This window comes from Aptenodytes forsteri, unplaced genomic scaffold, assembly GCF_000699145.1.
Source record: "Aptenodytes forsteri isolate BGI_AS27 unplaced genomic scaffold, ASM69914v1 Scaffold236, whole genome shotgun sequence".
NCBI lineage: Eukaryota > Metazoa > Chordata > Aves > Sphenisciformes > Spheniscidae > Aptenodytes > Aptenodytes forsteri.
Genome location: NW_008794456.1, coordinates 4585609 through 4600113, shown reverse-complemented (window position 1 = coordinate 4600113; position 14505 = coordinate 4585609). Strand labels below are relative to the sequence as shown.

Below are 14505 nucleotides of genomic sequence, written 5' to 3'. Positions count from 1 at the left end.
CCATACCACTCAGCTTGGTGTCATCTGCAAACCTGGTGAGGGTGCACTCGATCCCACTGTCTATGTCATTGATGAAGATATAGAGAGAAGGATGTTGTGGGGGACCGTGTCAAAGGCCTTACAGAGATCCAGATAGACGACATCTGTAGCCCTTCCCATGTCCACTGATGTAGTCCCTCCATCACAGAAGGCCACTAGGTTAGTTGGGCAGGACTTGCCCTGGGTGAAGCCATGCTGGCTGTCTCGAATCACCTCCCTGCCCTCCATGTGCCTTAGCATAGCTTCCAGGAGGATCTGGTCCATGATCTTCCCAGGCACAGAGATGAGACTGACTGGCCTGTAGTTCCCCAGGTCTTCCTTTTTTCCCTTTTTAAAAATGGGGGTTATGTTGTATTTTAAACTGTAACAACTCTGAATGAAAACTGACAGTCCCCTGGGCTGTGAATCAGAGTAACTTGCAAGGCAAAAAATTTTATGTAAAAAACTCTCTATCCACATTTAAAAAATGTTGCTTTGCTAAAATATTTCTTCACTATTTTCTCCCCACCATCACCATTTTCTTTACCATGGCATAGCTAGATTTTGCCCAACAAGAAGTACTTTCTGAATATGAACAGACACTGTGTTTGGAATATAAAGTAACTGATTAAAATTATGGCCAGCCTTCTTTTGGTAGCCACCGTATTAATAAAACATGCCATCAACTGTGACACTCAATATGAAGAGGAGGAGGTGTCATTTCATGGGGTACGTTTAACCAGACACCAGCCCATTTTGAATGTTTCACTGGTTTAACATCCAAAAATAAAAGCACTCAGTGTAAGCTGAGGCTTCCAAGCTTACAGCTAGCAGCAACAGGCTTTCTGGATACACGAGATGTTTTCTCATTTTTAATAGATAGAGATGTCTATGGACAGTATTAGAAAAAAAAATCTAAACCAAACAGAAATACTACTTCTCAACTGCCTTGGACAGTTTGGATCTAAGTCAAGACTGACAGAAGAAAATACGATTTGAGAAAAACAAAAAATAAAAATGTCATCTGTTCAAATAACTTCTGATTTTATGGATACAAGTGCTTGGAGTGAACAAAGTTCTCAAACAAATAACTAAATGGCCATTTAAGCATGTTTGCCATCTCCTTAGCTTGTGGACTGGGTCTGCAGTTTGCAGCTTGATCTGCCCTTTCCTTGTAGAACTAGGTCTGTTGAAAAGTGCTTGCCATCTTCAAATCTTGAACAAAAATCTAAGCGCTACCAGATTCTGAAGTACCCTTTTATTCTGAGAGTTCATTTTCATTTTCTTGTCATGGCTTGCAGTAAACACTCTAGCAGTGATGTTGAACAGTGGAGTGTAATTATACTAAACCAAACCATTCCCTGTTACTAATAATAGCGGGATACAACCAAACAAAATAAAGGGGAGGGCAAAAAAGAAAATTAAGGATTTTTTTAAAGGATAATTTTTTTTTTCCTCCAAAGTTCTTAAACTTTTAGTAGGAAATTTAGGAAATGTCAAAGAAAAGAATGTAGAATGAAACATAAAATTAAGGCCAAGCTATCTCCTGAAGTTTGGCTCTTCTGTGATGTTAGTTTAGAGTAAGCTAAGCACCCTTGGCACACTCTGTGTCCTTATTAACAACAATGAAATTCACCTCTTTCAAACCACAATAGGAAAATAAGTTTTCCGCAGCAGACAATTAAGCCAAGACATGCAACACTTGGCAATTATAGTATTCATCGCATATGACTATATTATAACAATACACTCTGCTACAAGTTGTAGCACTTTACAAGGAGGATGGAGAAAAAACTGTGACCCAAAGAGTCAACATCCTTCTCTTCTCCATCCCTTCTTTATGTAAGGACTAAGATACTTGGTTTTGTAGGAGAGCTTGCTTTGCATTGTAATCCTTCCTAGCAAGGTCAGAGAGGTGCAAAGATTTGCTATTTCTTATACTACTTTACTTCTCTCCATTTGGTTGCATTGCTACACCGATAACTCTGAGACCCAGAAGTGCTTCCCGGCTCTCTGGAAATGTACACGGTGGTCATGTCCTGACAACGTACCTAGATGGGCCTCATAGGCAGCATCTGCCTATTTCCCTTCTTTCCACCCCTCTTCAGGGCCTGCTTACCTGGTGTGGATGATCAGGGGGCCAGGACTGTATGGTACATCTGCCCCACTGTTTAGACACAGCTGACCTGAGCAAAGCTACAAAATGAAGTAAGGAAAGTTCATCTTTCCTCCTCTTGCCTACAACTGCACGAGGACTCTTTTTACAAATACTGTCAGGTGACATGTGGCCAAAAGGTGGCCAAAAGCCTACTTTTTTGCCTGAGTTGAAAAAAAACTTCTCTAGAAATAGAAGCATAAATAAGATGCTATTTTCTGGAAGATGAAAAGCTAACCATTGCTACCAGGGATTAATTGGCATGGCTTGGTTGCTCCTACTGAGTGTAGAAGATCAGCATTCCAATAAGGATGGACTAATGGACTAATGATGCTTCAGTAATTATAGCTTTTCTCTGCTCCGACCCATTACTTTAATTTAGCAGTATATTTTTAGAACAGTCCCTTGATCCCAGTACCTGAAACGGAGAGGAAATCATCCACTGAAGTGATGTCATCAACAGCTTCAGTGAGAACTCGCACTTGTTTCTCCCACTGATCTTTAAAGACGTCCATGTTGTCCTGTGCTACCTTGCTCTGGGGTCTGGCAGCCAATGTGAGCGCAGCATTTATTACCTGTTATTCAATATCATTTGTTATGAGGAGTGGCAAAATTTTTTCACAAGGGAAAGAACAAATACATTACGGACTATGTTAAAAATACAGTGTTACACCCCGTTCAATATGCAGGTCTCAAGATATGAATGTATTTTTCACAGTTTGTGGAAAGCAGGCAACAATATAATGACAAAGGCAAGGCCATAATCTTCACCTAGGCTGTTTTCCCTGTCTCAGGTAACTGATGTTTTTTAATGCCAAAAGAGTTCTCAAGTACTTTTTAACAGGAATCTTACTTACCTGTGGGCACAGACTATCAATCTGCGTTGCTGCCATACGGACTAACTTTACACCTTCTTCATTATTCGAGATTGAACAGGCCAGATTTGCAACCTGCAATGAAATCAGCAGAATGAGAATCAAGTTTTAGGCAAGCGGGCCATTTTATACCTTTCGCTCTTCTTATTGAGCCTTGCCTAGAATGAAAGAATTGTATACAAGAGGAATGATACAGCATCTTCTGTGCTGGTGAACAGAAACCCACGTAGATTATTTCCTTACAAGCAAACTGAACTAGCCATCTCCATTAGATTTTTCTCAAAATTTCCCTCACTGTCAAGTGTTTCACATCCTCCTCTATAGCTTGAAAATGATCTCCTGAGAAGTCATATAGAGAATGTAGAGCATCCAGACAATTATCTATACATTTCCTTTCCTCACAGTTTCTTTTTCCTTTTATTAACCGTGTCCATTATGAATACTAGTAATCAGGCTCACCCATATACTCCGAGCTTTGCAAAATGAGGAATCTTTGGTGTCCTAACACATGGAATTGTGCTTTTCCACCCACAGACAAAACTCCGATACATTCACTGATACTGGGAAGTTACATATTTCTCAAGTATCTTCATTGTTTCAGATCCTGATGGTTTTATGCATGTTAAAATCATTTTAATTCTCAGGTGGACCTCTTTATTTCTACGTGATTGTCTGCCCTAGAGTAAAACGTCCATTAGCAAGAGTATCATAATTTGGTCATGTGAAATGTCTCTGCTGAAAGCCTCATTCTGTAACGCATGCCTGAAGATGTTATTCCAAGATGTAGGTATCTACATGTGCTTGCTCTGGCAAAGCTTTGGGAAGTCTGAACCTCACAAGACTGAAGGCTGTTTGGATAAGATGAAGACAGGGGAGAGTTAGAGACTCTTGAATGAGATCTAGCAATCAGACCATGCCTCCAGACACTGCAGAGCTGCCTCTCTGTGGCTTGGATGCAAGTGGCAGAGTAGGTTCTCCCAGCTCATACAGCGCTTCTTGCAAAAAATCCATTCCCAAGAGCTTTGTGCCAAGTCCATGAATCTGCCATGGGTTTTCCAAACAGCAATTCAGGTCACAGTGCACATAATTAAGCTTATCAGTGATATTTAAATCACAAAAATCTGGAGGGGGAATACAAGATTATTTTTTTTTAATTATCCAAAGGTATGGCTCTTAATTCTAATCTACATTAAAACAAACTTATAAAGTTTTAAATATGCGTCCTTGATATTATTCACTGTGCCTGAAGGCATAACTATCAGTTGGAAATGATTCATGAATTAGTTCAAATACCCCCATCTTTCCAATTTTCCTCCAGTTTCCCCCTGTGGTATTAATCTGTTCTTGTCTCCAGTGCACATCGCCACGTTAGCCCTGGTCCATCTGTTCTGCATAGAACCCATTTCACTTCACAGTTATGTAGAACGTGGTTTGCATATATCACGGTGCCAATGCCCAGGGAAGAAAAGAACCTAAGGCTTCAAAGAGTCTTGTACGCATTTCCTAGTCAAGATTTTATCATAATGTTGTGATTTTTATTTTCATTTCATGGTGAGACAAATGAGTTAGTCTGTTTGTTAACAGCCTTACAGCGCTCATGTCAAAAATGTTCTCCTAAGCTGACATCTTCCAATTAATTTACCATTTTCTGTAGTCACTTCTTTGCACACAAACAGACCACTTTAATCTTCGTGAGAAACAAAAGCTAAGCAGGATAATAATTAGAATGCAGTAACATGAGTGGAAATTACAGACCTTAAAAACTAACAAATGGTATTAAGTTCAGCAAAAGCTATCTGCTGCATTTTAAATAGTGGTTTTTCAGATTGCCCTTTCATTTTGTGATTATCATGATGAAAATCTGTCCTAAGGCTCCAGATGCACCATATATCTTACTTTTTTCTCAGATAGCAGTGAGATATGTGACTGAAAGGGGCTGGGTGTCATGGCAATCAAACTATTAAGAGGTCTTTGAGTTCTCTTGGAAGAGATCTTCGCAGGAAAAAATCAGTGAAAATAAAACTTATTTCTTCTCTCTTTTAATTACTCTTTCAATAGAATCTGATGAAATAATACTCGGATACTGTAAAGTGTCCTAGTTTTCCAAGGAAGGATACAGAGATAACCAGAGGAAACTTTTTCTCCTTTTTTCTAAAATAATTTAGAGTTCAGTACATTGTTTTGGATGTTATTATCAATACAGAAGGAGTACAAACAATCTATAACTACATTAAATATGCATCAAGAGCATTACAGTTATCTGTTTAAGAAAATATACATATCACGTGTAATCTTAATCTAAATAGTTTCTGTGGTATATTTCAAGTCTTGCATAAATATAGTCCTGTGTCATCAGCAGTCAGAAAGCAATACTACTTTCTGCATAAATATAGTCCTGTGCAGTCAGAAGTCAGAAAGCAATACTACTTTCACAATTCAGCAGAGAGTACGCCAGCCTGGGAAGATCCGTTTCACAATTCAGCAGAGAGTCCCCCAGCCTGTACCATGGGAAGATCCGATTATGTCAAATAAGCACAGAGATAAGCAAATCCTACAAAGGTAGATGCAATCTGGATAAAATTGAATTTAGCACTACAAATCAGAAATACCATGACTTTACCCAAAACTTATTTTTAAAACATGGCAAGAAATAGACATTACTTGAAAAGCCTGCATTTCAGTGCTGTCATGTAAGCATGGATCTGTGAAACAGTACAAGTTTCAAGTGCACTCAATCACCAGATACAACACTATTTAATTATTTTGATTGACTTTGTTATCAAATACACAATCAAGTTACCGTTAATTAAGATTCTTGGCACAGCAAGGTCCATATGCATGCTCTTAGTCAGTAGAAGTCATGAGGTAATTCAACATGCTTTAGCCTACTATAAATTCAGCAACTTCAGATATTTTTCCTGCCCAAAACTATGACCAAAAAAGCTTAGACCCAATTCCACTCCACTTAGCTGAGACACTTTGGTTAGGTGCCAAACCGATCTCTTTGGATAATGGATAAAAAGAGAAAGGCACTTCCAGAGACTGTTTCAGGTCTTTGGTTGACTATCTCATCCTCTAGATGTATCTAGTTTATTATTTAAAATTAGATTATAGCTAGCCCTGACGATTGTTGAAAAAGGTATTACTGAAATAAAAGAGGTTTTAATGTAACTTATGTTACTTCATAATGTAAATAACTTGTTTTTCACATGCGTATTTAATACAATATGTTTCGCGAAGAACCTAGGCTCTTCAAGGTTGGGAATTCATTTAATACGCCACTCCTGAGTTGGATGGAGCAGATAGCTTGGAAAGGAAAATAAAAAGGCTGTATGTTATCGTAGCTGCCAATTTGCCAAAACTTTGATTTGACAGGCTTTACCTTTACGCTTCAAGTGCTCTGTCTCCACCAAAGCATTGAAGAGGAAATTTCATGAGAGGCTGCAGAAGTAACCAGGTAATTAATTTTTCCTTTTTTTTTTTCTTTCTGTTTACTAAGTTCCTTGAGCATACTGAATTCACTGATTGCCTAAACAGAACTTAAGTTTGTATTAAGATCATGTGAACTGTCTGAAGAGTATTTATATGAATGAATACATTTTAAATACCAAAATCAATGAACTGTGAATCATCCTCAAAATGCGTGGGGAACTTAATAACAGTGAAACAGCTGCATAGATTAGACATTATTGTCCAGAATTTCAGGTCTGCTAAGCTACTCTTATATCATCAAAACAATTGCTAAACACCTTAAACCTGTCCTGCAAGAGCACGGAAAAGTAATGAGCAAGAAAATAAACACTCCAGCTCCAGTGATGCTGTATTTTTCTGCAATCACCAAAGCCACTGAACCAATCCTAGAATTGGGGAGGTGAAAAAGTGCATACCAACTCCTTCATATTTATTTCCTATCACTGGCACCAGTAGCCCAAGATGCAATTCTGCAGCTTGCTAGGTATCTATCTTTAATCATGCAAATAGTTCCATTAGTTTCAATTATTCAAAATATATGCAGAATTAGTCCCAATAAAATGTATTTGCATGTATTTGGTTGCACTTCAGCCTCAAGCAGTTTTCTGCTGTATAGCAGATGGGGGTAGGGAAGGATTTTGTTTCTAATGCAAATTTTTGTTACCGTTGGACATACCAAGGACAGGATTTATTCTAAAGATATACTTATATGGCATCCGGAAGTGTTAGTGCTGCATGGATAGGCAATGCCTACGTTAGTTGTTCGCCAGCTAGCAACTGAAGCATAGACTGGCATTTTTTCATTGCTTTTGCCACGCGTGCTACCTAGGACAGAAAAACTTTATTTCTGCCATGAAATTGCACTCCAAGTTACAAAAGTAATCAAGGATCTTTCATACCAATTTACTTTATGTTTACACTGATGAAAATCAGTATAGATACCTTTCGTTGTGTTTTTAAACTAGACTATTTCCAATTTTGACTTGAGCTCTCATTAAAGGTAATCATGACAATCAAAATGTATTGTCCGCTGGTTCAAACTTAAATTCAAAGATTTAACATGGCCACTCTGAATTTAATGTATGTGAAAAGGTCCAAAAAAGAAATCCATCACTTAGAGCAAAAATGTAAAAAAAGGGAACGGTATGCGCTATAGCAAAGGAGCAATATCAACACAAAGGCTGCAGAATATTGCAGCTAATGTATGTATTCTGTTTTTTAATTTTTTCTTTTATTCTTTTTTCCCACCATAGATTGCTTAGAAGAAACGATACAAAAAAAGCTCTGTTCAGCTTCCCCAACCATTTAACCATTCTAAGGTAGAGAATGCAATCTATTTATATCTTAGTTTTGTGTATTCTTTGTAAATAAGTTGTCTTTTTTTTTTTTACTTTTGTTATACTTTTCTTTCCTATTAATGTCATTTATTTTTTCATTGTAATTAACTGATGGAAACATTAGGAAGAAGAAAATTTACAGTGTTATTCTTTTTTAGGGAAATATAGAATAACTTAAACAAACCCAAGACACTGTCAAACTTATCTGTCTACACCACACATTTGAGAAACTGAAACTTTGAGTTATTCAGCTTGAGTTGAAGGTGGTTTAAGTAAGAGTCTTCTATAACTTTCACAGCGGACTAAAGCCAAGCAAATAATCAGTTACCGTGTTTCAGCTGATGAGTGGTAACTTGCTGAACTGTGGTATCTTGACTATTTGTAATTATTTATCCATCCACTTAGTAATTTATCCAGATATTGTTACAAATTGTTACTCTGAATCCTTCAAAATTTTGACATATATTAATGTTGGTACTACTGTAGACAGCCCAGTGATATTCATGGAGCCACAATTAAGAGACTTTTTCTAAAGGAGAGCACAAAGTTGAAGCTAAGTTACCCAAGATCTTCAACTTATTTTTCCTCACTCTACTCACTCAAGCATTATGTTATGAGCAAAACTCTATTTAACACTAGATGGGATGTTTTTGCACATACACAAACAAGTGCCAAAAATCAAAATGTCACTGAGAGTACATATTGCAGCAGATCCCTCTTCCTCTTCATGCCCTGCCGTGCCAATTTGTACTACCATGAAAATGTTAGGCTGTGGTCTCTTTCTCAGTACCTATTCCATATGGCATGGGGGGAACCTTATACTGAATAACATTGCCAATTGTCCCTCATTTATATTAACCAGTCACGTAGTCTTCTTTAGATAAAGAGGTGTATCTTTAAGTTGTTCACAGGTACAGTCAGTCACATGTATTAAAAAAATCTAATTGCATGCACAGGAGTAAAAAAGGCATTTCTTTTGTAAATTACTAATGATCTAATAGTATACTGAGTTTGGTGTTTGCTCTGAACATTTTTTAATACCAAACCCTGAATATATTTAATATAAACTGCTCAGACATTTACAATACTCTGTGCATATCTAGGCAGGTCAGTAACAGCAGGACGTTAGAAAGCTACAGAGAACTTTAAGCAGTTGAATATTTTATTTCATGCCCTATATGCTGCCCACTGAACTTATGAAAAACTCTTTTCACTTCTCAAAAGGTCAACAGCATATTCTCTCACACTTACTACAGGAATAAGGCTTTTCCACTCACTCAAACTCCCTTGAGACTTTATCCATATGAGATTTAGTTGAAAAAGCCTTAACAGATTTCTGCTTTTGGAAAAGTTAGAAGTAACTCTGATTTGAATAAATTCAGTGGGTCTTGGACTGAGATTTTTTGAAAGAAATTTAAGTGTTAGAAGCCACACGTGTACTGAAAGCTGAATTAAAAATGCAAAAATCCTAGCTTTGGACAATTTCAGTGAAGTGTTGTTAATGCAATCTGAATCTCCTCCATTTCTAGGACCATTCTGGTACATGCCATGATTATTGCCTATAGGATGGAATAGAAGTGAGATCAAAAATGAAACACCTTGAAAAATCCTTCTACTTCACTATTTTCATAACTGAAAAAATTTAATAAAAAAAAAAAAAAATACATGGTTTGATATTAAATTATAGAGCTGGCAGTAAAGAATATAAGAAAAGGGTATCGTATTATATATGATCCTTTACTTTTAATATTAGACAATAATAATGATTTTAGATATGAATAAAAAAGATATTCACCAGGAGTAAATACTGACTCTTCTTTTTTTTCCCCTTTCTCTTTTTATGTGGAATTTGACCATACAACTGTTTCTTCCTGAAACAGCTCAAGTTTCTACACCGCACTGATGAGCCCCAACCATGATAAATATGCCTGATGGCAAGCACAAGAACCCCCCCTACTGTGGTCCAAAGACCTACTAAAACAAGAGGGGTGTGATGCTAATGTGCATCTGCGATTTTAGACCAACTTTCCAGGTCAGCGTGATTTCTTAGCAGGGTCAGCCCAAGCATTGTAAATGGAAAACAGTGGAAAGCAAATTGATTATAGAAAAGGCAGGTGATTGTTTCAGAGCATTTTTCCAATTTACATCTGAGACAAATAATCCTGGAAACCTCTGAAGTGTCATTTGTAAAATTATTCAAGCAATGCTGTTGGGCACTTAGAGTGGAGCACTGCTCAGAACTACCAACCTGCATCCTCAGCTAGAACAAACAGGCTCAGAGCTGTTCCAGTTACCATACATGAAGACCCAATCCCACAATTAAAAGTCTAGGCATACATCTGTTAGGGGTTCTGTGTTCCACCATATCTCTAAGTAACTTGAAATTCAAGGACTTTAGAAAAGTGGGTGCAGATGTTAATTCCCAGAGCTGAAATCAATAGAAATGCTTTCTGCTTTGACAGACAACTCCCTTAGGAATTACAGATCATCCTCCCTCCTTTTCGTAAGAGCGTGTTTCTGAGGCATTCAGCTGGAATACAATTAAATGATAGTCAGTAGTAGTGGGGAACCCATACACCTCCCAGCTGGCCAGCAGGGATGGGGATGAGGACAGCAGAAAAGGGCTTCTCTCCCGAGGTTCACTCCCACAGGAGTTGGGAAGTGCAGTAGGGCACTCAGATTCAGATATATGGGATGTCTTCCTTCAACGATTTTCTCGCTATATTGATGTAATTTCTGAATTTTCTCTGTATACATGTGCATCCATTGCTGAAGAAATAAACAACAAAGAGATGTAGTAAACCAAGAAGAGCAGGATGTAGTCTCAGGAACACAGTTAAGGCCAGATTCCTGCTTTAATTTTAACTGGTCTTGAGCAATATAGCATTGCACTGATGAAATGCAGCAAGTCTTTCTCCTATAAGAAAGCAGGTTATAAAGCTGTAGGGGATCTGTTCTCTATTGTCCGTCTATTCAGGTGGGCCGTGAAGCAGATATCCTGTTCTAAACCATATAGCTAATACAACTGCTGAGTCTAGGTAGGGCAGCTAGAATTGATTAATTTGATTTACTGATTTTCTGAGTTACAGGAATAAATTCATTTTACATTGCAATGGTACACATTTATTTTCTTCCTTTCACAGAAAGCAAATTTAAAATGTCCAACTACAAGAATTCAGAGACCAGTGACCCATCTCAATGCTTTTTTACCACTGTTAGCAGGATCAGGTTACTTTTCTATTTAATTTGACAATAGGTAAAGGCTTTCTTACACCATTCTTCCATACCTGGTCTATTCATACTGAAAAAACAGTGAACAAAGAATATAGAGGAACACCAAAACCTATAGCAACATCTCTGAAACGTCAGACAACAGAACCTTTAACCAACAGTAAATTTTACGCTCCAAAGCATGCAAAAAGGCCAAAAGAATTTCTTGTTTTGGTACACCAACAAACCAGGAAGAAATTCAGGGTGTTTGTATATTAACCCTTTCTGGTCAATCTGCAATCAAGGCCACTGCTATTAAAACTCATAATTAATTATGAACAATGTGTACCGAAATACTCAAGGGGCAAGAGGGCAGTTGGTGTCCTATGGAAACAAGATTTACAAGACTGCAATATGTATGAGTTGATCCCAGAAAGCACATTTGACACCATACCCCTGGCAGTGCTATAATTAATAGATACTAATAGCAAGTAGTTACCAAAGCAATCCATCTATCTAATAACAGTCCACTATTTTGGCAAACTGTTCAGTGACCCTAAAACAGGGATGCATGCCTAACTAGGCGGTGATAATGAAACGTTAGTTATATTATCAGGAAGCTATATTTTGACAGCTGTTGAAGAAAAACAGAGGACTGTGGTAGGAACTCAATAAAGTTCATAATAGTAACAGAAGCTTTGAAGATATTAACACCGTGTGATATCAGACACTCCAGGGTATAGACAAATCACAAATTATAATTACTGATCCCCGAAGAAACATAACTTGTGAGTTAGATGGAACCAATTTTAGGGCTGAGTTGAGCAGATAAAGAAAGAATTGTAAAACAATCTATTATAGCTGCTAGTGATTGATAGCACAGGTGGGGACATCTTTACATTCTATATAAGCATCCAACAACAGCAACTTGTTCACATGAAAACCTGACAATTGGGTATGAAGAACTAGTCACTCTGCTATCCTGCATTGCTATCTGTGTAAATATTACTTTATGATCATTAAGGGCAAACGTACCTCTAGTCCTTGTGCTTCATCCATTGACTTTGAGGCAAGGTTAAGATTTGTTACCAGTGTGCTGGTCAACCCCTAACTTACACATAAGCCCACATCTGTGTCAGGATGAGCGTCCCACTGAGGGAGAATTCAGCTTTTTGCTTTATTTGGCCTACTTGACAGCCTGGAAGCACTGGTCAGCACAAACACTTATTCAGCTACAGCCCATGCTGCATTTGTCCAGCCATCAGAGGAAACATAGATAGGAAACATGGAAGGAGGCTTTGAAGATAAGAGGAGGAAGTTAATGGGGATGAAAGAATATGGGCATAGATGGAAGCTGGCGACATTGCAAAAGTAGAAATGGTGATACACCGTCACAAGGACTGGAGGAAATCTGTAGGTATCGTATGAGAAGGAAGATTGCTAGTGTGAAATAAATCTGAGATTATCATGGCATGTAGAAGTCAGGACTTATTCTCTTGCTCACAGACAAAACCTTGTAAAATACTATGATTGCCTTCGTAGTAGTGGGTGAAGAGATTTTTATTTAGAGTAATAATTTAAAGGCTTACAAAGTCACATTCAGAGAAAGATTGATTTGACGTGTATCCAATTTTTGTGCAATAATAGTCTATAAAATGTTTTTACAATAACTTAGTAATGGTTCAATAGTAATGCAAAATAACGTCATCTGACCAGAACCAGGATGTGTAGACAAGGCAACAGAACTAGATGTTCCCTTTTCTATTCCTCCTGTCAGTATGCTTTAACCCTGGCATGCAGAGAGCTCGTATTGGCTTGAAACATCATTTAGTTTACTCATCTGCTTAGTAGCCCTTTCTCCTGCTAATACATCCCCTTTTCTCTTGGAAAAGTCATATTTATGATAATGACTTTTACAATATGACTGTCTGACACCCAGAAACAAAGCCCCAGAGTATTTAACAGAAAAACAATATGCAGATATAAGAGGTATTTTCCCATTTCTGTATTATAAAAAACTAGTCAGTCAATTACTTCTCCCTTTTTGTCCTATCGCTGTAGATCCATACTTTTTGTATGATCAGAAACAGAGATTACTTACATACAGTTGTTTAACAGCAGCTGTATTTACACAAGTGAGCTAACCACAGCCAAGACACAAACCTGAGCACTTGGCACACACTCATCCACCTTTTTCAACTGCAAACACAATCCTTAGCAGAGTTTTAGCCTAAACTACCTCATCTATATAACACATGGTCTCTCTTATATCTATTAAAAAGATGTGGGCAAAAGAGATGGCATTGAGAAACCTTACATCTCGATCTCTTCTTACAGGTAAGTAAGGACAATGAAGTGAGAAAAACTGCATTTATATTTAGTTCTCTCACCTCTTCTGAAATGGGAATACATTAAAAAAACCACAACAGTATTAATTATTCAACGTGCTGGAATTCATATCCTCAAATTATATTTTCTCTTAATTTAAGACTGCATTCTTAGATTTTTTTCATAGAATTTTGTTGTTGTTATAGTACTAATAAAAACGTGGAAATTTTCATCTTAGTTGTAAACTCAAACATATGGTTTATTTGATTATTTGATTTTATTAGATTAAAAACTGTTATAGTCTTACATTTTATCCCAGTTCTCACACATTTGCAGTTCTATGCATGAAAGCTGATTACCTTTTCAAAGGATCATCATTAGCTCATAAATATCCAAAACCATTTGAACAAAACCAGGATTATTTCTTGTGTATTAGAGTGCTGTTTCTGTTTTTTTCTTTGACTCTTCAAGAAAAAAAAAAAGTCATGTGAATGCAGCTCACATGCAAATAGTTTTTAATACTGAGGTTTTATATCAAGAGCTCTTCATGTGACTTTTAGCATTAAACAAAATGGGAACAAACGTATCTCTAGGAAATCAAAACTGATGTCAAAATTCTAAATAGGACTGCAGACAGAGATCTTTAATTCACTGTGCTCTGATTTATGGTCCTCTTGGCATGCAGAGATCGGTATAAGTCATCCATTGCCTCTGCTATTAGTCTTAATGGCAATATCAGTATGCATTTGGGCTCCTTTTTAAACCGTTAGTTCAAAGTCTGTGGCCAGTGGGTCCATGATAAAGCTACGGAGAGTCTCTCCACCAGTCCATCTTAATAATTTTTTAGCTTTTGATTAATTTAATTCAAAGTAACTTAAGTTTGTGTCTCAGTGAAAATTAAATTCCTAAAATTTCAATGAAAACAGGCAACTGTTTTGAGGACTGTGTTGGTTTTGGCTGGGATACGGTTAATTTTCTTCCCAGTAGCTAGTATGGGGCTGTGGTTTGGATTTGTGCTGGAAACAGTGTTGATAACACAGGGATGTTTTCGTTACTGCTGAGCAGTGCTGACACAGAGTCAAGGCCTTTTCTGCTCCTCACCCCACCCCAC

At 37.4% G+C, this 14505-nt stretch overlaps 1 protein-coding gene across 1 annotated transcript in view; it reads right to left on the bottom strand.

Annotated features, from left to right (window-relative positions):
- Positions 1-14505, bottom strand: part of LOC103908339 (catenin alpha-2) — a 490379-nt gene that overhangs the window by 64599 nt on the left and 411275 nt on the right. The window contains 2 exon segments of the mRNA XM_009290697.2: positions 2592-2748; positions 3031-3123. Coding sequence (XP_009288972.1) covers positions 2592-2748; positions 3031-3123 — 250 coding nt within the window.